This window comes from Heterodontus francisci, chromosome X, assembly GCF_036365525.1.
Source record: "Heterodontus francisci isolate sHetFra1 chromosome X, sHetFra1.hap1, whole genome shotgun sequence".
NCBI lineage: Eukaryota > Metazoa > Chordata > Chondrichthyes > Heterodontiformes > Heterodontidae > Heterodontus > Heterodontus francisci.
In genome coordinates, this window is record NC_090421.1 from 1,735,757 (window position 1) to 1,762,990 (window position 27,234).

A 27,234-nucleotide genomic window follows, 5' to 3' on the forward strand; every position below is an offset into this window, starting at 1 on the left:
TGAGGCAAGGGAATTTAAGTTAGAAGTCTTTATTAAGGGACACATTTCCCTTTTAAAGGTCCATCTTTATAGCACTGTTAGGCATTTTTCAGGTCTTTGCTGTAGAAAGTTGTTCGAAAGCAGCACATTTGAAAAATTGAAATTAAAATGAAACAGCAATTACATCCTGAGCATAACTCAATCAATAAACGAGAGATCATGTGAATTTCAGTTTTTATAATGTTTAAAGTTAACATATAAATATGTGCGATAATCACACACATTTTCCTTCTGATCACAAGTGTGCAAAATACAGTAGATTGAGAAGATACAGTCAGCATCTCGAGAAAGCAAACAAGTGCATCATACACAGTGAAAATACTTCCCATTTTACCAGGATGGTGGGTGAATGGGGGGGGGGGGGGGCGGCGGAATAAGAACCTTTGAAATTGACAGTGTTTGTCTTGTCTGTTTATAGCACTTCCCCTACCCTCTTTTGAACAATTTGGACCAGTATAAACCAGATTATAACCTGATGGGATGAGTTTGCCCCCTTCAAAAACAAACCCCAAAGGTGAACCAAAAGGTAAATACCCACCTTTCCCTTTCTCTCCATATTTTAGAAATTAATTTAGAAATCTGACACACTGGCACAAAAAGGAAGTTTTTCTTACCAATCGCCTGTTTGATTTGAGAGTGAGGAAATTTGATTTTTTTTCATGGGCAACGTCTCATCTCAGGCCTCCCCTTGTCCAGTGGGAAAAGAAATCTTGGAGGTTAATTAGTTAGGAAAGCTATTTATCAAACCTTTGTGACCCCATGAACCTTTAGCTAAGGGCCTCTCAAGTCTCAGAGTGACAAAGCCCCGAGGCACATATATGAAGTCTTGTCCTGGTTAGGTTTAAAGGTACTGGATCCAATCTCTGTGTGTTTCCCTTGAATTCTCTTTTGTTTCACAAAAGGTTCATGTATAAAGAGCTTTTTTTTAAAAAAAAGTCTGCTTTAGATAGGGGTAGGAGAAAAACAAGGTCACAGGGCCCTCCAAAGGTGGCCAAATCTGGAGCCTTCCTGGCCTTTCTGCAGTTTTTCTACCCCTCCCCTTCTGCAAACTCAGAGTGCAAAGAGTTCCATGGGATCGTGTACATGGGAGTTTGATGCTTTGTGGTTATAACACCACTACCTTTTGTGCATCACCCAGCAGCTTCATCCATACACAGCCTGTGACAACAATGTACCGGGTACAGTAGTGTCGCGGTTATGTTACTGGACTAATAATCCATAGAACGCGAGCTCAGATCCCACCATTTGAGAATTTGAATTCAAGTTAAATCTGGAAAGGCTGGTATCAGTGAAGCTGTCGGATTGTTGTAAAAAATCTGATTTTTTTTTCAGATGTCCTTTAGGGAAGGAAACATCCTTCCTGATTTGGCCTAAATGTGACTCCAGTCCCAAATCAACTGGCCTCTGATATAGCCAGGCAAGCCATTCAGTTGTGCAAGGGGCAACTAGGGATGGGCAATAAATGCCAGCCTTGCCAGTGACACCCACCTCCTGAGAATAGTTTAAAAAAACAACCTTTCCACTGAATCACTTGATGTTGGGTAGGCGGTGGTGCATTGGTATTATCACTGGACTAGTAATCCAGAGATCCAGGGTATTGATCGGGGGACATGGGTTCGAATCCCAGCACAGCAGAAGGTGGAATTTGAATTTAATTTAATTTAATTAATTAATAAATCTGGAATTAAAAGCTAGTCTAATGATGGCCATGAAACCATTGTCGATTGTTGTCAAAACCCATCTGGTCCACGAATGTCCTTGAGGGAAGGAAATCTGCTGTCCTTACCTGGTCTGGCCTACATGTGACTTCAGACCCACAGCAATGTGGTTGACTCTTAACTGCCCTCTGAAATGGCCTAGCAAGCCACTCAGTTGTACCGAACCGCTACGAAGACAATGAAAAGGAATGATACTGGATCGACCACCCGGCATCGACCTAGGCACCGGAAACGACAACGGCAAACCCAGCCCTGTCGACCCTGCAAAGTCCTCCTTACTAACATATGGGGGCTTGTGCCAAAGTTGGGAGAGCTGTCCCACAGACTAGTCAAGCAACAGCCTGACATAGTCATACTCACGGAATCATACCTTACAGATAATGTCCCAGACACTGCCATCACTATCCCCGGGTATGTCCTGTCCCACTGGCAGGACAGACCCAGCAGAGGTGGCGGGACAGTGGTCTACAGTAGGGAGGGAGTTGCCCTGGGAGTCCTCAACATCGACTCCGGACCCCATGAAGTCTCATGGCATTAGGTCAAACATGGGCAAGGTAACCTCCTACTGATTACCACCTACCGCTCTCCCTCAGCTGATGAGTCAGTACTCCTCCATGTTGAACACCACTTGGAGGAAGCACTGAGGGTGGCAAGGGCCCAAAATGTACTCTGGGAGGGGGACTTCAATGTCCATCACCAAGAGTAGCACCACTACTGACCGAGCTGGCCGAGTACTAAAGGACATAGCTGCTGGACTGGGTCTGCGGCAGGTGGTGGGGGAACCAACAAGAGGGAAAAATATACTTGACCTTGTCCTCACCAATCTGCCTGCCGCAGATGCTTCTGTCCATGACTGTATTGGTAGGAGTGACCACCGCACAGTCCTTGTGGAGACGAAGTCCCGCCTTCACATTGAGGATACCCTCCATCGTGTTGTGTGGCACTATCACCATGCTAAATGGGATAGATTTCAAACAGATCCAGCAATGCAAAACTGGGCATCCATGAGGCACTGTGGGCCATCAGCAGCAGCAGAATTGTACTCAACCACAATCTGTAACCTCATGGCCCGGCATATCCCCCACTCTACCATTACCATCAAGCCAGGAGACCAACCCTGGTTCAATGAAGAGTGCAGGAGGGCATGCCAGGAGCAGCACCAGGCATACCTCAAAATGAGGTGTCAACCTGGTGAAGCTGCAACCCAGGACTATCTGCGTACCAAACTGCGTAAGCAGCATGCAATAGACAGAGCTAAGTGATCCCATAACCAACGGATCAGATCTAAGCTCTGCAGTCCTGCCACATCCAGTCGTGAATGGTGGTGGACAATTAAATAACTAACTGGAGGAGTTGGCTCCACAAATATCCCCATCCTCAATGATGGGGGAGCCCAGCACATCAGTGCGAAAGATAAGGCAGAAGCATTTGCAACAATATTCAGCCAGAAGTGCCGAGTTGATGATCCATCTCGGCCCCCTCCTGAAGTCCCCAGCATCACAAATGCCAGTCCTCAGCCAATTCGATTCACTCCGCGTGATATCAAGAAACGACTGAAGGCACTGGATACTGCAAAAGCTATGGGTCCTGACAATATTCCGGCAATAGTACTGAAGACCTGTGCTCCAGAACTTGCCGAACCCCTAGCCAAGCTGTTCCAGTACAGCTACAACACTGGCATCTACCCTGCAATGTGGAAAATTGCCCAGGTCTGTCCTGTACACAAAAAGCAGGACAATTCCAACCTGGCCAATTACCACCCCATCAGTCATCAGCAAAGTGATGGAAGGGGTCATCAACAGTGCCATCAAGTGGCACTTGCTGAGCAATAACCTGCTCAGTGATACCCAGTTTGGGTTCCGACAGGGCCACTCAGCTCCTGATCTCATTACAGCCTTGGTTCAAACATGGACAAAAGAGCTGAACTCAAGAGGTGAGGTGAAAGTGACTGCCCTTGACATCAAGGCAGCATTTGACCGAGTATGGCATCAAGGAGCCCTAGCAAAACTGACATCAATGGGAATCAGGGGGAAAACCCTCTGCTGGCTGGAGTCACACCTAGCGCAAAGGAAGATGGCTGTGGTTGTTGGAGGTCAATCATCTGAGCTCCAGGACATCACTGCAGGAGTTCCTCAGGGTAGTGTCCTAGGCCCAACCATCTTCAGCTGCTTCATCAATGACTTTCCTTCAATCATAAGGTCAGAAGTGGGGATGTTCGCTGATGATTGCACAATGTTCAGCACCATTCGCGACTCCTCAAATACTGAAGCAGTCCGTGTAGAAATGCAGCAAGACCTGGACAATATCCAGGCTTGGGCTGATAAGTGGCAAGTAACATTTGCGCCACACAAGTGCCAGGCAATGACCGTCTCCCACAAGAGAGAATCTAACTATCTCCCCTTGACATTCAATGGCATTTCCATTGCTGAATCCCCCACTATCAACATCCTAGGGGCTACCATTGACCAGAAACTGAACTGGAGTAGCCATATAAATACCGTGGCTACAAGAGCAGGTCAGAGGCCAGGAATCCTGTGGCATGTAACTCACCTCCTGACTTCCCAATGCCTGTCCATCATCTACAAGGCACAAGATAGGAGTGTGATGGAATACTCTTCACTTGTCTGGATGGGTGCAGCTCCAACAACACTCAAGAAGCTCGACACCATCCAGGACAAAGCAGTCCGCTTGATTGGCACACCATCCACAAACATTCACTCCCTCCACCACCGACACACAGTGGCAGCAGTGTGTACCATCTACAAGATGCACCGCAGCAACGCACCAAGACTCCTTAGACAGCACCTTCCAAACCCGCGACCTCTACCACCTTGAATGACAAGAGCAGCAGATGCATGGGAACATCACCACCTGTAAGTTCCCCTCCAAGTCACACACCATCCTGACTTGGAACTATATCGCCGTTCCTTCACTGTCGCTGGGTCAAAATCCTGGAACTCCCTTCCTAACAGCACTCTGGGTGTACCTACCCCACATGGACTGCAGCGGTTCAAGAAGGCAGCTCACCACCACCTTCTCAAGGGCAATTAGGGATGGGCAATAAATGCTGGCATAGCCAGTGACGCCCACATCCCATGAATGAATAATAAAAAAAAATCTGCCCAATGGGAAGTTTAAGACACCCATTATTAGGGAATTAGGATAAATGTACTTAAACTGCATCAGTAAAAGTTCATTTACGGTGAATTTACACAGCAGGATTTCTATAAAGAAGGTGAAGAAAGCAAATGATCTACCAGAGGTGCTTAAAGCGTTCTTGCGCTTTTCACCTAGTTTGTTTTCAGTTCTATCATGGCCAAATCCTTTGAGAGCCAGATGACATTATGTCGGGGCAGAAAAATGGGGTCATGACCCCTGTCTGTTCGGGTGGGTCATTTAACTGGAAAGGGGCTGGGACTGCAGCTGACTAACTGCCCTGTGGCCGCAGGACACTATTAAATAGAGCAGCCCATACTAGGGAATACAAATCCCACTGCAATTCTCTGCAGATGTCAGTGGGACAAGATCAGCCCTTCATAAAATGAACGTATTGGGTATTAAAATCGTGTTACAGTAAATTTGATTTGTAGGATCATTAGTTAATATTGGACACTTCTAGTTCCTGGATTCATTTTTTTAACTCAGAGGCTAAACTGTGTAAATATAATGCAGAACATTTCAATTCCTGTCCTTTTTTACAGAACATACTTTTATCCTCTTAATAAATGGTGGATTAATAGGTTTCCTGTAATGAACTGCAGTAACGGTATGGTGTTGTCTTTAATTGAGACAACGATGTAGCAGATCGTTATCTCGAACACACTTAGGAAAGACATGCACAATTAATAATTGTAAATAATTTAATAAAATGAATCTCCCCCAGTATTGTCTCCTCCTCCTGCATGCACTGCCCCCGCCCCCCCCACCCCCCCCCCACCCCCCAACACACACACACACCCTAAGTTATTGTTCCACAAGCAATCACAGCCCTTTGGTATTTCACCCCTTCTTCTTTCGTGAACTTAAGATGACAAGGTATCTAAGTGCGGCACCTAGACTCCACCCTGGTTGATGACAACTAACTCCATACGGATTGAGAATCGAACCTGAAATCTTCCTAGTCTGCACAGCGCACCTTAACCATCTGAGGAATCACATGGACACTCGATCTGCCTTCACATTCCCGTTTGGGTTTTGCAGTTAGCCTTCAGGCCTGGTGTTACTGGTTATCTATTTCTTCTCATTGCCACCTTCATGGTTAGCAGGGTTTGCACACTACTTTCACTTGACATGACAAGCATCAGAAAGGGGGCTTTACCACATTAGACTAGGATTACTGGAAGGGGAATGATCTGGCTCCTTTCATATCCTGTCCTTAGCTATGTGATTATAAGGAAACAATGAGCGAACACAGGTGTTGCGACACATAACTAGTAACCCGACCAGCTGCTCCATCTATCCCAGAGGGAACCTGCAATCAAAAAATGGCATTCACCTTTATCTCCCATATGTCAAACACATTCAACCATCTCTACCTGTTCCCTCACTAACCTCATGTAACCATGATCCCTCTGCTATCTCAGTACTCACCCCGTGTAACCCTGAGCCTACTTCTTTCTCTGTACTTACCCTTGTGGTATGTAGGAAATGCCTCTGCCTTGAGACAGTCCAGCTCAGTCATTGAGCTGGAGTGAGAGTTCGAGACACACTGACACATAAGGGAGTTTCTGGATAGTTTACTCCAGTCATGCCTCATAGCATAACACAGGTGAAGGAATGGTGGTGTGTGATTGTCAGTTAGCAGGATTGGTGGAACCTAGTGGAGGCAGAGAAGAAGAGCCTGTAGCCACCGGCCTTATCCAAGAGGTGTGAGGTACTTGCTACCGGTGGGGATAAGAATGAAGGTTGCAGGAAGGATGCTACAATGCTGACCATAGCGGCGGGGGGCAGGAGATGGAAATCTAGAGGTCTTGGCCATGGCCAGGCTACATCTTCTCTTAGTTCACTATGGGCAAGGGCACAACCATCCCCAAGAGAAAGCAATTAATTAACTGTTCTTTCCTGACTTTCACTAGATTGTGCATTGATTCCTGGTTGATAACCTTTGGTCACAGAGTCATACAGCAGAGAAACAGGCCCTTCGGCCCATCATGTCTGTGCCGGCCATCAAGCACCTAACTATTCTAATCCCATTTTCCAGCACTTGGCCTGTAGCCCTGTATGCTATAACATTTCAAGTGCTCATCTAAATACTTCTTAAATGTTGTGAGGGTTCCTGCCTCTACCACCTCTTCAGACAGTGTGTTCCAGATTCCAACCACCCTCTGCGTGAAAATTTTTTCCTCAAATCCCCTCTAAACCTTCTGCCCCTTACCTTAAATCTATGCCACCTGGATATTGACCCCTCTGCTAAGGAAAAAGTTTCTTCCTATCTGACCTATCAATGCCCCTCATAATTTTGTATACCTCAATCATGTCTCCCTCAGCCTTCTCTGCTCCAAGGAAAACAACCCTAGCCTTTTCAGTCTCTCTTCATAGCTGAAATACTCCAGCCCAGGCAACATCCTGGTGAATCTCCTCTGCACCCTCTCCAGTGCAATCACATCCTTCCTATAGTGTGGTGCCCAGAACTGTACACAGTACTCCAGCTGTGGCCGAACCAGCATTTTATACAGCTCCATCATAACCTCCCTGCTCTTATATTCTATGCCTTGGGTAATAAAGGCAAGTATCCCATATGCCTTCCTAACCACCTTATCTACCTGTGCTGCTGCCTTCGGTGATCTATGGCCAAGTACACCAAGGTCCCTCTGACCTTCTGTACTTCCTAGGGTCCTACCATCCATTGTATATTCCCTTGCCTTGTTAGTCCTCCCAAAATGCATCACCTCACACTTCTCAGGATTAAATTCCATTTGCCACTGCTCTGCCCATCTTACCAGCCCATCTATATTGTTTTGTAATCTAAGGCTTTCCTCCTCACTATTTACGACACCACCAATTTTCGTGTCATGTAAACTTACTGATCATACCTCCTATATTCACCTCTAAATCATTAATGTACACTACAAACAGCAAGGGTCTCAACACCGATCCGTGCTGTACACCACTGGTCACAGGCTTCCAATCACAAAAACAACCCTCGACTATCACCCTCTGCCTCCTGCCACTAAGCCAATTTTGGATCAAGTTTGCCAAATTGCCCTGGATCCCATGGGCTTTTGCCTTCTTAACCAATCTCCCATGTGGGACCTGATCAAAAGGCTTACTGAAGTCCATGTAGACTACATCAACTGCTTTAAACATCCAATCACCTCCTCTGAAAATTCAATCAAATTTGTTAAACATGATCTCCTCCCCTGACAAACCCATGCTGACTATCCCTGATTAATCCCTGCCTCTCCAAGTGGAGATTAATCCTGTCCCTCAGAATTTTTCCAATAGTTTCCCAACCACTGATGTTAGACTCACCGGCCTGTAATTACCTGGTTTATCCCTGCTACCCTTCTTGAATAATGGTACCACATTCACTGTCCTTTGGTGGTTGTAACCAACTGATTTATAGTTCTTGTGGATGCACTCACCCTTCCTTTCCTGAGCCTGGTTCTGTCAAAACTTAACATTATCATTCATGATCACCCAGGGCATTGATTTTAGACCCCTAACTGGTGGTATAATTTTGCTGTTTATACCTCAGACCCTCAGTCACTTTCTCATGTCCAATTTACACATCCCATTATATTACATTTTCATCTCATTCATGAGCCCTGGAGGAACCTTACTGTTCAATAAACTAAAAAGCATTAGCCCTTAAAATATAGATTAAAGGTTCCATGGTTGGTCCAAGGTACCAATACATTTAATTAATTTACTAAACACTTCTCCTTTGAAATATTACATCTCCCGCCTCCCCCCCCCCCCCCCCCCTCCCCCCAAAGAACACTGAATGGGTTAAAACTAGGCCTTTGAGATCCTAAGCTTTAACTCCATTTTGTCACCTTGCTGTGACATTTAATGATATTCTTCTAATATGGACAGATCTGATCTTAAATTCTTAACACCACTGATCTCCTCCTTGCATCAACACCTTTCCAGCAGCACTCCACTAAAAGCTCTTAGAATCTGTTTTATATTCCTGGCTAGTTTACTCTCACATTCTATTTTCTCCCCTTTTTATCAACTTTTTGGTGGCCCTTTGCTGGTTCTCTCATTACTCACCCCATGCAACCCTGGGCCTTGTCTCACTTCTAACCTAGCCCTATCTGTGTATAATTATACAAATGATCCGTGGTCTTCCCCAGTCTATTAAATTAATAGGAACACAATCTAGTCATTTAACTACTTGATAAACTTCTACCAAATCAACCCAAAGTTTCTGCATCTCTAAAGTAAACAGACTTAGCTTTTAAAGCCTGGGTAACTAAGGTTGTTTAAGCTGGGAAGTATTCTTGTGACTCTCCTCTGAATCTTTTCCAAAGCCCTTACATCACTTACCACATGAGGGGACCAAAATTGGACATCAAATGCTAAATGTGGTCTAACCAAGGTCTTGTACAAAGACAAAATGGTGTATTTTATATTATATTTTATACTGTTAATATGACTTAACACCTTATGTACTTTGGTTATGACTTCTTGGCATTTGTCATAGTTTTAGAATTCAGAATTTTCAAACTTCAAGATCAACCAATTTCAGATCTGTTCCATGTAAAGTGTAAGCATACTTGGTGTTGGTCCTGCCCACATGCATAATATTAAATATTATTTGCTGGTGTTTGGTCCATTCACCCAACATATCTAAACCTGCTTGCAGAGATTCGTTCTTCTCTGCAGACCTAAAACTTGCACAAAGTTTTGTATCATCTGTGAACTTGCTGACCATCCTGCAACATAAGGGTCATTGAGCTGAAATGTTAACTTTGCTTCTCTCTCCACAGATGCTGCCAGACTTGCTGGGTATTTCCAGCATTTCTTGTTTTTCTTTTAGATTTCCAGCATCTGCAGTATTTTGCTTTTATTATAGATATAGATCTAGGTCATTTATGAAGATAGTAAAAAGCAATGGCCCTAACACCAATCCCTGCGGGATTCCACTGGTAAATGACCTGCAACCAGATGCAAAGCCATTAATAAAAACTTTCTAGTTATGCAATGAAGCTAATTCTTAATCCATTATAGCAACTTCTCACTGATTCCACAAGGTTCTTTCTTGTAGAGTAACTTATTGTGAGGGACCTTGAGATAATTTCATCTACTGGTTCAGAAATAACGGAAGGCAATACAGAGGAAGCAGACCAATGTCGTTGGTGCCGTAAATCCCTTACGATACCCAGCTTTTTGATCAAGGTTGTCCATAATTTTGCTTCTGACTAGTTCAGCAAAACGCCATCAGAATAGTTTGTTGTAATAAAAAATAATCAACATAGAATATGTCAAAATGCACAGTGGCGCAGTGGTTAGCACCGCAGCCTCACAGCTCCAGCGACCCGGGTTCAATTCTGGGTACTGCCTGTGTGGAGTTTGCAAGTTCTCCCTGTGTCTGCGTGGGTTTTCTCCGGGTGCTCCGGTTTCCTCCCACAAGCCAAGAGACTTGCAGGTTGGTAGGTAAATTGGCCATTATAAATTGCCCCTAGTATAGGTAGGTGGTAGGGAAATATAGGGACAGGTGGGGATGTGTTAGGAATATGGGATTAGTGTAGGATTAGTATAAATGGGTGGTTGATGGTCGGCACAGACTCGGTGGGCCGAAGGGCCTGTTTCAGTGCTGTATCTCTAAAACTAAAAACTACCGTGGAATCTCCCTGCTCAGCATAGTGGGGAAAGTCTTTGCTTGAGTCGCTCTAACCAGGCTCCAGAAGCTGGCCGAGCGCATCTACCCTGAGGCACAGTGTGGCTTTCGTGCAGAGAGATCGACCATTGACATGCTGTTCTCCCTTCGTCAGATACAGGAGAAATGCCGTGAACAACAGATGCCCCTCTACATTGCTTTCATTGATCTCACCAAAGCCTTTGACCTCGTCAGCAGACGTGGTCTCTTCAGACTACTAGAAAAGATTGGATGCCCACCAAAGCTACTAAGTATCATCACCTCATTCCATGATAATATGAAAGGCACAATTGAACATGGTGGCTCCTCATCAGAGCCCTTTCCTATCCTGAGTGGCGTGAAACAGGGCTGTGTTCTCGCACCCACACTTTTTGGGATTTTCTTCTCCCTGCTGCTTTCACATGCATTCAAGTCCTCTGAAGAAGGAATTTGCCTCCACACAAGATCAGGGGGCAGGTTGTTCAACCTCGCCCGTCTAAGAGCGAAGTCCAAAGTACGGAAAGTCCACATCAGGGAACTCCTCTTTGCTGACGATGCTGCTTTAACATCTCACACTGAAGAGTGCCTGCAGAGTCTCATCGACAGGTTTGCGGCTGCCTGCAATGTATTTGGCCTAGCCATCAGCCTCAAGAAAACGAACATCATGGGGCAGGACGTCAGAAATGCTCCATCCATCAATATTGGCGACCACGCTCTGGAAGTGGTTCAAGAGTTCACCTACCTAGGCTCAACTATCACCAGTAACCTGTCTCTAGATGCAGAAATCAACAAGCGCATGGGAAAGGCTTCCACTGCTATGTCCAGACTGGCCAAGAGAGTGTGGGAAAATGGCGCACTGACACGGAACACAAAAGTCCGCGTGTATCAAGCCTGTGTCCTCAGTACCTTGCTCTATGGCAGCGAGGCCTGGATAACGTATGTCAGCCAAGAGCGACGTTTCAATTCATTCCATCTTCGCTGCCTCCGGAGAATACTTGGCATCAGCTGGTAGGACCGTATCTCCAACACAGAAGTCCTCGAGGCGGCCAACATCCCCAGCTTATACACACTACTGAGTTAGCGGCGCTTGAGACGGCTTGGCCATGTGAGCTGCATGGAAGATGGCAGGATCCCCAAAGATACATTGTACAACAAGCTCGCCACTGGTATCAGACCCACCGGCCGTCCATGTCTCCGCTTTAAAGACGTCTGCAAATGCGACATGAAATCCTGTGACATTGATCACAAGTCGTGGGAGTCAGTTGCCAGCGTTCGCCAGAGCTGGCGGGCAGCCATAAAGGCGGGGCTAAAGCGTGGCGAGTCGAAGAGACTTAGCAGTTGGCAGGAAAAAAGACAGAAGCACAAGGGGAGAGCCAACTGTGTAACAGCCCCGACAAACAAATTTCTCTGCAGCACCTGTGGAAGAGCCTGTCACTCCAGAATTGGCCTTTATAGCCACTCCAGGCGCTGCTTCACAAACCACTGACTACCTCCAGGCGCATATCCATTGTCTCTCGAGATAAGGACACCAAAGAATAAACACTATCATCTGAACTTGTCTTTAGGTGGAACTCAGCAATGATCTGATTGCAGCATGAGGAGCATTGAACATACACATAAAGGAAACAAGGCTCGCCCTGGATCACAAGCTCTATATAATGGGATTTGCTGGGGAGCAATTTCCCACTCCCACAACTTGCTCTTCGCCTCTCCTGAAGGTGCTGATTCTTAGTTGGGGTACTGCTCCAGGTGCACCAGGCACTCTCCAGTACCTTGCCCAAGTGGCTATTGTCCATGTGTATGCCCAGTGAATGTTAGCAGGCTATCCATGCCTGGAGGGCATCACAGCCAAGCTGGGTTCTGTTTTTAAATGATACCTAAGCATGTATTTTCTAGTGGGACTCATTGGAATCAGGAGCAGTAATCTAACTGTGCAGCTCAGGGATATCAAGGTCAAGGGTCACACTTGCACTAGTCAACTGGGCTGAGATACACTATCTCAACATAGACCAGGGATCAAACCTGGGACCTTCCTGGTCTGTGTGGCTGAGCTGCACACCAGGCATGGAACCTACCAACTGAGCCCAACACTACCTTGACATGAATTCTGTAGAGTCATGTAGAAGATGTGTTGTGGACAGCTGTCTGTAATGTGATTAACGTCTCCATAAATGAGGTTGATCAGATAACTTAAGTAGGTCCATTTCTCCTCTCGTATTGTTGGCCAGTGCATATCCTGCACTGGTGTCACTAGCAACAAATGTTCCAGAAAAACAAAACTAGAATATTTTGTAACTTTATACCTAAGACACTCAAACTGAGGCTACTTTATGATATTACTGCGTCACTCCGATCATTTTGTATTTCACTGACATTTCTCTAGCTGGGCGTTATGAATCAGGCCATTCAGAATAACCATGGCCAATTGTCACTCCGTGCTGTATATCTTTTCATACCACTGTGGCTCACAAATTCTTGAATGCGCTTTTCAGATTAATATCCATTTGGTCTATGAGTTAAATTTCTAGCACAGAAGCAGAGTCCAAATCAGCCTACCCATATTGCACAACTACAGAACGACGAAGGAACAGCTGCAATTGTAATACTTTGGAAATTAAATTTTCTGACGCCGCATTCCACAAGTTCACAGGACACGCGGTGTAGATCAATCGCTTTCGGTGTATTTTGGGGTAGGGTGACATCCTTGCAATCAGTTTGGTTCCTGATACTTATATTGAAGATGGCATTTTTCTTTAAGTTGCAGACCGTTCTCCTTTACGTAATAAAATTCTATGTTTGGATCAGAGTAATATCCAATCAGAGATATGTATTAGTTGGCTATGATTATTTTTGATTTTTTTTGTAGCTGACCCCTGTGTCCAAGTGGATGGGAGCCCAAAATGTTGTTTTTTTAAATATAGCCCCAAAATAACATTTACAAACGTGGTGCGAGCTCACCTGTGGGTTTACCTGCGTCCAGTCCTGCACACCTCCACTATATACCTGCAGATCCTCAGGCTGAAACCCGTGACGGAGAAGGGCAGCAGGCATTCGCGGATCCGATCCTTAAAAATTGACTTAAACTCCCGCAATGGACGCTGGCAAAGTATCGACTTTAAGCACGTGCTGCAGAACTGGTTCAAGCAACCTCACACCAACTGGGGCATTGAGATCAACGCCTTTGATATGAACGGCAACGACCTGGTTATCACATCTCCAGGAACTGGAGAGAAGGGACTGGTGAGTATCGTTCACTTTAAGTCCTCTGTATCAAGGAGATACATGTATCTCCAGTTTCAACAGCATCATACACATATAGAGTTCTGATGAAGGGTCATTGACCTGAAACGTTAACTCTTGTTTCTCTCTCCACAGATGCTGCCAGACCTGCTGAGTATTTCCAGCACTTTTTGTTTTTATTTCAGATTTCCAGCATCTGCAGTATTTTGCTTTTATTGCACATGTGCTTAAAGATACCATCGTGTCAATGATCACCAATGCTAAAAAAAAAACTGTTTCCAATGGCAGGAGGGTGGGTAACCAGAGGACACAGATTTAAGATAACTGGCAAAAAAAAAGAGGGACTAGGAGGAGGAAAAATGTTTATACAGCGCATTGTCATGATCTGGAATACACTGCCCAAATAGGACATCGGAGAGGCTGAACAGCACGGCAGAGCTTTTTAATAGTTTACTTCTGTTAATGTCCGTTTAAAGTATCTATTCCAGATAAAAATCACCGCTCAGCTGATTAAAGTGCTGGTGCGTGGAGCACAATTAAAACCTTATACGCCTGGACCAATTAACGCGACAACTGCAGTGCAGCAAAATTTGTTTTCAGCAGACACTCTGCCAAAGAGTTAAGTTGCTCCACTGTTGAATTAACCCCAGCTCAGTGGTTTGGCTAATTCCTAGCTAATCATTTTAATTCCCCCATTGGTGGAAAACTGATAAATTGTTATCTGAAGGGCCATTAAGAAGGCATGAACAGCCCTTCACGAGCAATTCCCCCTCCCACGTTCATGGGGCGTGGGCCAGGCCAGGCTGTATTGCCTTCAAGAAGGTGGTGGAGTCACCTTCTTGAACCGCTGCAGTCCATGTGATTCAAGTACTCTCGCAGTGCTGTTAGGAAGGGATGCAGACGTCTCAGAACGAGTTGTTTCAAATTTCACACCTTTCTCTTGGACAGAGACCTGACAGCACAAAGGGAAAAAGACGAGCACAGTTTTCTGCTAGCTTCAATGCAGATGTTAACTGCAGAAAACATCTCCAGCAATTCGTGAGGCTACAATGATAGCTGTTGTAGGAAATGGAATTGCCACATGTGATGCAATAGGAGAGTACTGTTCTAAGGTTGTGGCAACATAGCATAGCTTCCTGAGTAAATCCAATCCCACTAAAACAGATGACCTGTTTATTTATCACATTGCTGTTTGTGGAACTTTGGCGCAAATTTGCTGCTTTTTTAACATTACAACGACTACACTTTAAAAAGGTATCTCATTGGCTGTAAAGCAGTTTGGGACATTGAGTTTGTGAAAGGTGCAATATAAATGCAAATTCTTTCCTTATAATGGCTAAAGAATTCCTTGCTTACATAGCTGTGTTCCAACATGCTTGACGTCTCCATACGCATCACTACAGCACACTCATTCCCTTATGCTCCTGAAGACATGGACTCATGGTGAGATATGGCTCCACATGCACCAAAAGCCCTATTTTACTTGAGCGAGCCTAAACATTGAGTGTCGCAACTAATTTGGCTGGGAATGAGGAGTAGGGGCAGCAAACCTGTTCCTAGCCTCATCATCCAAACAATTGAAGCTCATCCAAGTCAATGGCAAGGGCTTTGTGCTTGACAATATTTACAGCTCGCCATTATCATTTTGCAGACCTGGTCTTACCTGACCAGTCCTATTCATTAATCCACATGGTGGAGAGCAAATGCATACTCATAGGAGGAGGTGCAACACTGGGAATCCAGCTAGGTACACCACCATAATTTTCCTTTACTCATGAAGATTGAATGAGAAAACAGAATTGAACAGTGTCTCACCTTAAGGCACGCTGGGAGTAACATTCCTCCCAGCATGCAATGGTAAGTGGTTGTTAGGAGTATGCAAATTTCAACAATGTGTCTTAAATGGAAATGGCTACTGGGAATATGTGAATTCTAACACATTTAAACTGACTGCTGGAAGTATGGGAATGTGAATTTGAACAATAAATTTGAACAATAAATTTAAAATGTCTACTTAGCATATGTGAATTTTAGCAATGCATTTAAAATGGCTGCTAAGGCTATGTGAATTGTAATAAAGCGCATAAAATGGCGAATAGGAATATGTGAATTTTAATAAGAATAAATCAAATCTAACTGCACATTCAAGATATGTTCTGAAATTGGGCTGCACCGAAACATAAACTTGCTGACCGACATTTCAAGCATTTCCAGAATCCGCAATAACTTGCATTTAAATTGCTGCTGGGATTTTAGGAACGTTCTCAATGTTTTTAAACTGACTTCTGTGAATACGCGAATTTTAACACATTTTGTAATCATTCTATGAAATCTGCTAGGTGTATGTGAATATTGGCAATCTATTAAAGATGGTTGTTAACAATCTCCTAAATTTAACTGTGTATTTACAATGGCTGTTTGGAGTATCAACATTTTGACAATGCGTTAATTTCCGACACTGCGTGCGGAGTGAATGGCGCTAACTAGCACGGAGGAATAAATCAAGGCATTTTGCATTTGATTTAATATTTTGCCTGTTGTCCTATTGTAGCAGAGCAGATTTAGTATTATCGTGGCATTATGAAGGTTTATCGATACACTTCAATGAAAATGTTTATTTTCTTTTAACAGCAACCATTCCTGGAAGTCAAAGTGGCAGAAACAAACAAACGTACACGGCGAAACCTCGGGCTGGACTGTGATGAGCACTCCACGGAGTCGCGCTGTTGCCGCTACCCGCTAACAGTTGATTTTGAGGCCTTTGGCTGGGACTGGATTATTGCTCCTAAACGATACAAAGCCAACTACTGCTCCGGTCAATGCGAGTACATGTTCATGCAGAAATACCCACATACCCACTTGGTGCACCATGCCAATGCCCGGGGCTCAGCAGGCCCCTGCTGTACCCCAACCAAAATGTCGCCCATCAATATGCTTTACTTTAATGACAAGCAACAGATCATCAACGGGCAAATTCCAGGCATGGTGGTTGATCGATGTGGCTGCTCTTAAAAGCAAAAAAAAAAAAATCAACCAAACTTCCTTTCCCCTGTCCTTGGGAACTGAAACGTTCATTGTTCTTCAATGTTACGTTAAAACTACACCATGCGCTGTGCAATAGCGGACAAAGAAATAGAGAATTAGGCCTCAAGGTGGAGTCTCATCATCAGGAAACCTTTTTAAAAACGAGCTAGTTAATAAGAACTAGGACTAATTTTGATTCCAGATTTCGGTTTTCTTCCCCTCCCACACACAGTGACTGCTGATGGCATTATTAGAGCAAATCATTTTGGAGGTGTTACTATGAGTGAAATAAATTAACATATTCAAAAGTGAAGGCAAAGCACCCTGGGTAAATTGTATCAACTGACCTGAGTTTTGTTTCCATACAGGCTTTGAATCAGTAACCCTCCAAGACCTTGTCCGCGATGATGCCATCAAACCTCAGTTTAGACAAAAACTAATTTTTAACAAAAGAGAAAGATCAAGTGGGTGTTGATGGTACATCAAATGATTCTGTACAATAGTTTGATTGCTTTTTTAAACAGGGAGTGCCGACAGTGGGACTTTAAGAAAAGCAGTCTAAATATGGAGCAGGGATGCTCTTAAAGTTTACAAATTCTTCCTCAAAAAATGTTTGTGAAGACGTCAGTCAACTGTAGACAGACGAAGTCCTGGAGAGGAAGTGTAATTTTTATTCATAGCTGAACTCATTCACCTGAAAGAGAAAACCTAGGAAGGCAAAGAAAGTTTGGGACGAGACCCAGAATAGTTTTAATGAAGGGTTTAACCCTAAACATTAACTTATCTCTTCTAGCCGCCTGACCTACTGTGCATTTTCAGCATTCTATGCTTTTATTTCAGACTTCCGATTTTTGTATTTTTCCTTCACCTTTACTCAAAGTACTGAACAATTGAGAAAGTCTCCTAACAGGAAACCTTTTTAGCTTCTTTCACTGAAGAATTTGGTACATTTGCGATCACACCCTTACCCAACCCAACCCATCAAAGCTTTAACTCAAGGGGGAGTGGAATATAAATGGGAAGGAGGCAATGTTTCAGTTTTATAGAACTTTGATCAAACTATACCAGAAATGATACCAGGGCTAAAAGGGTTAAATTACAAGGTCAGGTTGCACAGAGTAGGGCGGATATAATCGAGATGTATAAAATGAGTTGATAGGATCGAGAGAAACTATTTCCTCTGGTGGGATAGTCCAGAACAAGGAAGCATAACGTTAAAATTAGTTAAACCATTCAGGGGTGATGTCAAGAAGCACTTATTCATACAAAGGATAATGGAAATCTGGAACACTCTCCCTCCACCGCACCACCACCACCACCCCAAAACCAAAAGCTGTGGATGATGTGGGTCAATTGTAGCTTTAGAGGGTGAGATCGCGAAGTTTTTATTAATGGCGACTCTATCCAAAAGAGTGTACCTTGACCACAGTGCCGAAGATGGAATGCGTTCTCACTTCTGGCACCCAGTGTCAACATCAAGCGCTTGAGATCAGTGGCAAGCTCCCTCCTCTCTGCTCAAGTCAGTACTAAGCGTTCCTTCTGATTTACCAGCCATGATTTTCCTGTTTATTAAACTGAATGGGGGCAAAATCACAGGCTGACGAGAATGTGAACCAAAGCTCAGTCAATCTTGGAACTATCTGTGCAAAGAACAAGTAAAGAAGTAGGTCTTAAAGGGTTAAATTATGAGGACATGTTGCATAAACTAGGCTTTTATACCACTGAGTATGGAAAATTAAGGGGTGATCTAATTGTGTTGTTTAAAATAATTAAAGATTACATAGTTTCTCTCTATCTACCCTATTTCCTTTGGGGGGGGGGGGGGGGGGGGAGGGTGCAGGGTCCAGAATAAGGGGGTATAACTTTAAAATTAGAACTAGGCCATTCAGGGGTGATATCAGGAAGCACTCCTTCGCACAAAGGTTAGTGGAAATGTGGAACTCTCCCCCCCAAAAAGCAGTTGATGCTGAGGGTCAATTGAAAATTTCAAAACTGAGTTTGATAGGCAAGAATATTAAGAGTTAGAAACCAAGGTGGGTAGATGAGAGTTAAGATACAGATTAGCCACAAACTAATTGAATGGTCTCAAGCCTCAAGGCGCTGAATGGCCTCCTCTGTTCCTATGCAAAAGGCTTGAGGGACTGAATGGCTTCCTCCTGTCCTTCTACAACAGGCTTAAGGGGCTGAATGGCCCTCCTTCTGATCCTATATTACAGGATTGAGCAGGCTGAATGGCCTCTACTCCTGTTCCCATTGGCAGAAGGGTGGAGAACCAGAGGACAGCGATTTAAGGTGAATTGGCCAAAGAACCAAAGTCAACATGAATTTTTTATGTAGTGAGTGGTTAGGTTCTGAAATGCACTACCTGAAAAAGTCGGGCGGGCGGGGTTGGAGGTGGAGGCAGGCTATGTAACAGGCTTGAAGGGGGAGAGGTCTCTTCCTTTTCCAATGACGCTATGCTTGGATTTTAAGAACCTGTAGATCATAAGATGTGGAGTGGTGGGGGAGGGGTGAGCACGTCCACAGTTTTGCAGTCCTAGGAAAGAATGTGATGAGACTTAGAATAGAATCATAGAATGGGGTTACAGCACAGAAGGCCATTCAGCCCATCATATCTGTACCAGCTCCCTGTAAAAGCAATTTAGCTAGTCCCACTCCCCTGTAGACTGGTGATGTTTTTTCCCTTCAGATGCTTATCCAATTCCATTTTAAAGCCACGATTGAATCTGCCTCCACCCACAACCTCCCCCCTCTTTCCCCCTCCCCCCAATTTTTCAGGAACAGTTTCTCTTTATCTACTCTGTCCAGACCCCTCATGATTTTGAACACCTCTAAACCTTTTTTCTGAGAACAGCCCCAACTTGTTCAATCTATGTAACTGAAGCCCCTCATCCCTGGAACCATTCTCATAAATCTTTTCTGCACCCTTTCTAAAGCCTTCACATCCTTCCTAAACTGTGGCAGCCAGAATTGGACACAATACTCCAGTTGAGGTCGAATCAAAGTTTATAAAGGTTCATCATAACTTCATTGCTTTTATATTCTATGTCTCTATTTATAAAGCCAGATCACATATGTCTTTTAACCACTTTCTCAACTGCCCTACCACCTTCAATGATTTATGTACATTTACCCCAGGTCTCTGTTCCTTAGAATGGTATCCTTTATTTTATATTGCCTTTCCTTGTTCTTCCTACCAAAATGCATCACTTCATATTCCTGTGTTAAATTGCATCTGCCATGTGTCCTCCCATTCCATCAGCCTGTCTCTGTCCTCTTGAAGTCTATCACTACCCTCCTCACATTCACTATACTTCCAAGTTTTGTGTTATCTGCAAATATTGAAATTGTGCCTGTATTCCCAAGTCTAAGCCATTAATATAGATCAAGAAAAACAATGGTCCTAGTACCAACCCCCTGGGGAACACCACTGTACCTCCTTGATAAGTCTTCATTTGAACATGGGAAAGATGCAGGGAGGAGGAAGTGCATAACAAGGCATTGAGATTAGAAGGAACCAGAGTGCAAAGTTTACAGCAGCATTGACTAAAGTCGTATCCCTACCCTCCAAGAATTTCGAGCAGGTTATTGCAATTACTTACCCATCAATGAAGTCAGATCTAATTTTTCTCTCACCTTGAGCTGTGGTCACACTATCCCATTCTCTGGTGGACAAGAAGTCCATGAGGAGATCACAACAAATACCATGACTAGCACTTTAAAAATATTCTCAGTGTTTAGACAGGATTCCCCATTGAGCTGTGTTTTTCCTAGGCTCATCAATATTCATGAGTATTTCTCTTTAATATGCATACCATGATGCTGACCTGCAAAACAGCTCATGAATATGCTGAGTAGTATACAGTGGCTGGAAATGGACAGAGAAAGAGTTGACAGATGTTGCAATCAATTACAACCACTTGCATTGAGAAACAAGCAGTTTCATTAAACTCCAAAGATTGAAGGAAATGTAAATAAGTTAAACTGTAGCAAATTGTGACACATTTTCTGTGTGTGTCATTTTGTCCATGATACAAATGTTGAAATACCAACAAGGTCCTTAGGGGTCAGCATCACTATGCACATATTAAATCAGTTTGTGAATATTTGTAAGTATCAGTACGCTAGCCTCTCTCTCTCTCATCAGTTACTGAGATTTGTTTTAGAACGATAGAGGTTCCTGCTTCAAAACCAACTCTGGCCTCTTACACATCCCCAATTTTCATTGATGGTAGCTGTGCCTTCAACTGCCTGGGCCCTAAACCTCTTCCCTTTTAAGACACTCCTTAATACTTACCTCTTTGACTAAGCTTTTGGTCACTTTTCCTACTCGCTCCTTATGTGGCTTGGTGTCAAATTGCATTTGATAACGCTCCTTTTTTTCATAATAAAAACAAGAAATGCTGGAAATACTCAGCAGGTCTGGCAGCATCTGTGGAGAGAGAAGCAGAGTTAACATTTCAGGTCAGTGCCCCTTCTTCAGAGCTCCTTTTTTATATTCAGTCATGGGATGTGGGTGTTGCTGGCAAGGCCAGCATTTATTGGCCATCCCTAATTACCCTCGAGATAACTGAGTGGTTTGCTAGGTCATTTCAGAGAGCAGTTAAGAATCAACTACATTGCTGTGGATCTGGAGTCACTTGTCGGCCAGACCAGGTAAGGATGACAGATTTCCTTCCCTAAAAGGACATTAGAAAATCAGATGGGTTTTTACAGTAATTTCATGGTCACCATGATTGATACTAGCTTTTTAATCCAGATTTTTATTTAATTAACTGAATTTAAATTCCCCAGTTGCCGTGGTGGGATTTGAACTCATGTCTCCAGATCTTTAGTCCAGGCTTCTGGATGATAGTCCAGTAATATTAGCACTATGCCTGTACCCTATACTGTACACTTCTGTAAAGCGCCTTAGAATGTTTTACTACAGTAAAGGCGCTGTATAAATGCAATTTACTGTTGAGGGAAAACTGCAGCAAGAGTGACAGTCTTTCTCTACAATGGGCCACTCTCTCACAATCCTGGAAGAAACAACTTCGGCTGGTCATGGATGTGTGCCCGAGCAGTCAGATTAAGAATAGAACTGGCAGAGGCCTTTGAGCAGATTGCCAGCTCACTTTCTACTCTGTATGCTGGAGCAGAGGGAACCCAAAGAGTGGGACAGAGAAAAAAAAAATTGGCAGAGAAAATAATAGGCCACTTTTGTACAAACAGCCCAAAGTGACCTCAGCTATATACAGCCTCAACCAGGTCTGCAAGTAGATAGGGAGAAAGTGTTTCCACTATTAGGAGAGTCGGTAACCAGAACACAGATTTAAGGTAACTACCAAAAAAGCCGGGGGGCGGTGGGGGATGAAGAATCTTTTTGAAAAAATGCAACGAGTTATGATCTGGAATGCATTGTCTGAAACAGCAGTGGAAGCAGATTCAATAGTAACTTTCAAAAGGGAATTGAATCTCAACTTAAAAAAAGAAAAACTTGCAGGGCTATGTGGAGAGTGGACTAATTGGATGGCTCTTTCAAAGAGTCAGCACAGGCACGATGGCTAAATGGTCTCCTTCTATACATCGTTTTAAGATAATCAGCACTGAATTCACTGAGGTAGACCAGGGACTGGTGGAATTCTGTTAAAGTAGTCAGTGAAAATTGTAATTTATCTTGAGACAGGAATTTTCTTTACCTAGTAGATTCAAATAGGTCTCCAACATTGAAGGGGAGTAACAGTGCATCACTCCCAAATATGGACCACCTCACATACTTTGGGTGGGTACCAAATGATTCTGTAGCCCCCACAGTCTCAATAACTAAAAACAAAACTGCTGAGCTAACCTGTTTTTTCCTTCAAAATGAAGATCAAGAAAGTCAGTTGAGGCCCAAAGTGCAAAACACCAAGAGGAGAGAAATCAAGATGATGATTAAATGACACTAAAATTAGGTTTTAAAAAGCTGATAGATTAAGGGGAAAGAGAAGACCGAGTGAGGCGATCCACAATCCTGAAGTCATGGGAAGGGTGGAGAGAATAGGAAATGGTGCGACAAATCTTGATTTCAGCATGGTGAGGATGTAGGGAGGAGAAAGTGTGTAGGACAAGGCCTTTGAAGTTTAGAAGGGACAAAGTACTCTGTTGTAGCTCCATGGTCTGTGGTGTTTAATGACCATTTATTGGGTATATAGGTCTCTCCAACACCTATATAATTCTTAACATGGCAAAGATCTGTCTACTGCCTGCTGAGCCTTCACACTCTTCATACCTGCTTTTGTGCTTTAAAACAGCAAAGCAGAGGCAACTTGGTAGCAGGCATTTTGTACTGAAAGCTTCCTGCAACCCAGATGAGAGGCTGCCTCATGTTTCCAAGAGCAAGTTGTTTTCCTCTTTTAAAGTAAAATCTAGAAAGGCTGTTCAATAGGTGAGGGGTACACAATGGAATTCACAGTCACCAATCCAATCTTAGGGTTCAAATGATCTTACATAGCATGAAAACAAAGCTCAAGCAGTTTGTCAAACAAACTTCAAGATCAGATTGTTGACTTGAATTCATGCATGGTATAACTGTCAGACATTAAATCTCATTTTATTTTCTTACTAGAGAATGTAGCCCATTTTATCTAGTGGATTCATTTTTTTTTAGTAGGTATCTGCATTAGAATGAAGTGCTGTATATATTGAACAGATTTACAATGTAGGATCTGAAGGTTCAGAGGACTGCATTAGAGCCTGCAATATTACTGTATCTTTTAACAGTAGCTTATTTTAACAGCAGCTTACAGGAAAATGTGTATCTTATGAAGAGAGCACATCTCCATAAGAGGTGTTAAGCACCTTGAAGACACAAAACACACATTGCATGAACCTCCATTGGACTGTAAGGTGGCGACATCTGTTGTGATGGCTGGGCCTTACGAAGTGGAAGTTTTTAGGCAGTTTACTAAGATAGTGGCCCTGATTTTTGAAAAGTAAAAGGACAGCAGGGGGGTGTGTGCAGGGACAGGGGCAGTAGGAATGGTGTGCATGAGCCCCGGAGTGGCCGGTGAACCTGGGGGCGTGGAGGCACAACCGATCTTAATGGCCAGGCCTCCTTTGAATAAATTTTGAACCCAGCAAGACCAACTACCTGGCTGGTGGACAGGAATGGTGTGGCCTCAGATTATTTTAACTCCTCCCATGCAACATTCACACTAGATGAGGGTTACAAATCAGGGCCAACATGTCCAGGATGAGTGACTCCAAATGTATGGGATGCACCACCTTCTTTTGATGTGTTCGCTTCCCTAGTTATTGCAAAAAATGTTCAGGACAAAAATTGATCCTGTTCAGGATACAGAAGGCAGTGAGGTGGAACATCTGGACTGTCCTCACTGTACAAGGATGAATAACCACCCTGATGTACAAAGTACTTAGAGATCCAAAATAAAATGAGCTGTGGAAGAAGCAAAGCTCTCGTTCTCAGGTTTAGTTCAAAACATAACTGGTCCTAAAAATAATTAGTAAACTAGTATTTACTTAAATCTTGTGCAGTTGGGACGTTGATGGCTACACATCAATTAAATCTTTGAGCCAGGGTTGTAGCAAAGGTAATGTGTGGGGTGGGGGGTGCAAGTAGCTAGCATAACAGTCAGACTTAAAAGAACTTTAGGATCACTCTTGTTATAACTGTTTTTCAACTTTGAGTCCCTCCATTGAGTATGGAGGAAACAATGTTCCCTTTTAATCCATTGGGTTACTGCAGCCCTAAGACTAAGTATAAATATGGATCACCCCATTTCCCCAGTCTGTTCTCAGTTCCTAACCTGTGCACTGTTGAACACCGTTCCACTCTTTCCTTCCCTCATCCTCTCCTTGTACATAGTTCATCAGTTTACTCCACAACTAATAATTAAAGTTAAATGATAAAAATCGAGGGAATGAAAGTACCTGATGACAGTTAGCCTGATTGAACAAAGTTTGGGAGAGCGATAAGAGGAAAGGGACCTCCAAATGTGTAAAACCTTATTCAGACTCAGTCTTTGAAATGTTAAATGTTGCACTACGCAAAGGTCAAAGAAACAAGAGGATGTTTATATTACAGACCTGTGTTAAACAACCCTTTTGTCTACAACTCATGATACCCATGCAAATATAAGTGAGATTATGGATGTCACTGTGCAAATCAAGTACATGTATTTATGCCAGCCTTTACCTAGTATTGTACCAGTGGGGAAAGTGGCACAATGCCAACCTCCAGAAATACGTCATGTTTTAGTAGTATTGGAGATTCTTAGACTTCACTACAAATAAAATTGTCTATTCAGCTCTCCAGTGTAAAGTACCAAAACAGTCTTGACTTTAGACAGCCTTTCAGGAAAAGCCATCTTTACCATGCTAAATTGAAATGTAAAGGGGTCAAGCCATTTTTTCTGCGTTCAAGTTTTATTTTGTAAGCATGTTAAAAATAGGGAGTGTAATGAATACAGTACATAATGGCAGAGACGTGAAGTTATTGTCTGCAGTGGTTTATGCAACAAGCTCTTTAGTTACACATTATGAGTAGGGGTGTGTTAGAATCCAGGTAGGTGCTTTTAGCCTTATTGGACCAGGCTGGGAAACAAAAGTTAAATGTTTAAGCATAATAGCCATCTTGGCAAAATTCCAACATGGCCACCATCATCACTGGAGAGTGGCAATAGCTAACCTTTCATCCCTCAGGGGCCAGCTTGGACATTTATTAGTGTACTGATGTTAAATTTTACAAATAGCCAGTTGCCATTTGATTGCATATATTTTGTTAGTGTTACTGCAGGTGATGGTGCTTGGGTTGATAGAATGAGGGTAGAGGATAGGAGGCTCAGAGGGAACCACAAACCAGCCTGCAGGCCACTTGGTCAATGACTACCACCATAAAAAGAACAGGATAGTATTCAATACCCAGAGGGGACATTGAGCAAGAATGGCATCATGTATGTAGAAAGTGGCCCAGTGCCACCACTGATTTCAAACAGCTGCCTAATTTTTGATTCAACTCATTGTAACCAGTACATGGACTAGACACCAATAATCTTCATAAACCATCCCAGAGGATAAAATCAAATCAGTTGTAAACTTGTGCAAGCTTTACATATACAATATTGTATAAACTAAAGTTAATATAGTTGCTTGTGTTAGTTATGTTCATGTTGTGTATATTATTCCCTTTAAATCTGTCCCATTTTGTTTTCAGTATTTTTGGTACAAAGAAATATTTACATAGAAAAAGTAGATTTGTTTTTAAAAAGGTTAAGTTGAATTGTGTCTTTGAAACCTCAGTATTGCAGATAGAAAATTTATCTGCCAAGTCCTGAAATATTACTTTGAATTCTTGTTTTAGTTTGTGGTTGTTTGGAGCAATAAAACATTTATACAGACACAGTGTCATTCTTGCATTCCAAAAATGAGGCAAAACTGCACAGTCCTTGAAGGAAGAATGTGTTAGAGAAGGCTCATGGCAAAATGAAAATCTCATGAGACTGAATTATGCAGTGTATTAGAACATGGGCCTGGGTTTGAACCCAGCCCAACTTAATGGAGAAGTCTTTATCTGCTACTGCAAGTGAAATGAGTTTGGACCATCCTTAGTGGGTACAGGTCTACAACATAACTCAGCATAAAGGGGCAGTGTTGAGATTCAAATTACATAGAAATTATAATATGGAAACAGCCCGCTCAGCTGGACCAGATCACTTTATTGATTACCCTCCACAACCAATTGAGGGTGTACCCAACAATGGCTTTTCCTCTTATATTCCCATTCTCCCTGAGAGAGATGACAGATATCGGATTCACTTTGTGCCTCTTCACAAGTAATATGGTCAACAGCTCAATGGAGTAGGATCAAATCTACCTCTTTGGCACCATGCATTGACGCTCTGGGCTGCACCATTATTCATCCACAAGACAATGAGAAAATTTGCATTTCTATGTACCTATTATCAGTTCAAATATGAGACAGCATAGGAAGTTCTGATCTGGCCTTTTGATGTAAATTGAAGTACTGAACAGTCAACAGGGCAACTGTCTCTGGGTCAATGCTGTATTATTTGTTCAAGGGAAACAAAGACCTAGGAACAAGCCACCCAGCCCCACCCCCAACACTCAAGTTTGCATAAGGCTTGGGAAGAGCAGGGGAACAAGGGGAAAAGAAGATTGTTTGTGACAAAATGGATTACACAAGTGTAATCTCAAACATGCCATATAACCATTGAATGTAGAGAATTAGGTTTGTACTTTGCTACCAATTTTCTCTATGGAGTTGCCAGAGGAGCAGTCTTCCATGACACACGCCCCACTAGTTGCACAAGAATGCCAAATTTCTGCCCTTGCATCCCTCAGAGCCAGTGTCTTCAAGCTAGTCCATCTTCATAGTACTATAAATCTCAATTGAAGCATGATATG

At 43.2% G+C, this 27,234-nt stretch overlaps 2 protein-coding genes across 2 annotated transcripts in view; one reads left to right on the forward strand and one right to left on the reverse strand.

Annotated features, from left to right (window-relative positions):
• The window catches only part of LOC137358688 (growth/differentiation factor 11-like), a 66,718-nt gene extending 49,613 nt beyond the window's left edge, over positions 1 to 17,105 (forward strand). Inside the window, exons 2-3 of the mRNA XM_068024902.1 lie at positions 13,430 to 13,803; positions 16,435 to 17,105. Coding sequence (XP_067881003.1) covers positions 13,430 to 13,803; positions 16,435 to 16,815 — 755 coding nt within the window. The 3' untranslated portion in view covers positions 16,816 to 17,105. The remainder of the gene's footprint in view (positions 1 to 13,429; positions 13,804 to 16,434) is intronic.
• LOC137358686 (ORM1-like protein 2) overlaps positions 1 to 17,273 on the reverse strand; it is a 185,054-nt gene extending 167,781 nt beyond the window's left edge. Inside the window, exon 1 of the mRNA XM_068024895.1 lies at positions 17,175 to 17,273. Within this exon, the coding sequence (XP_067880996.1) occupies positions 17,175 to 17,241 (67 nt within the window). The 5' untranslated portion in view covers positions 17,242 to 17,273. The remainder of the gene's footprint in view (positions 1 to 17,174) is intronic.
• Positions 17,274 to 27,234: the final 9,961 nt, after the last annotated feature.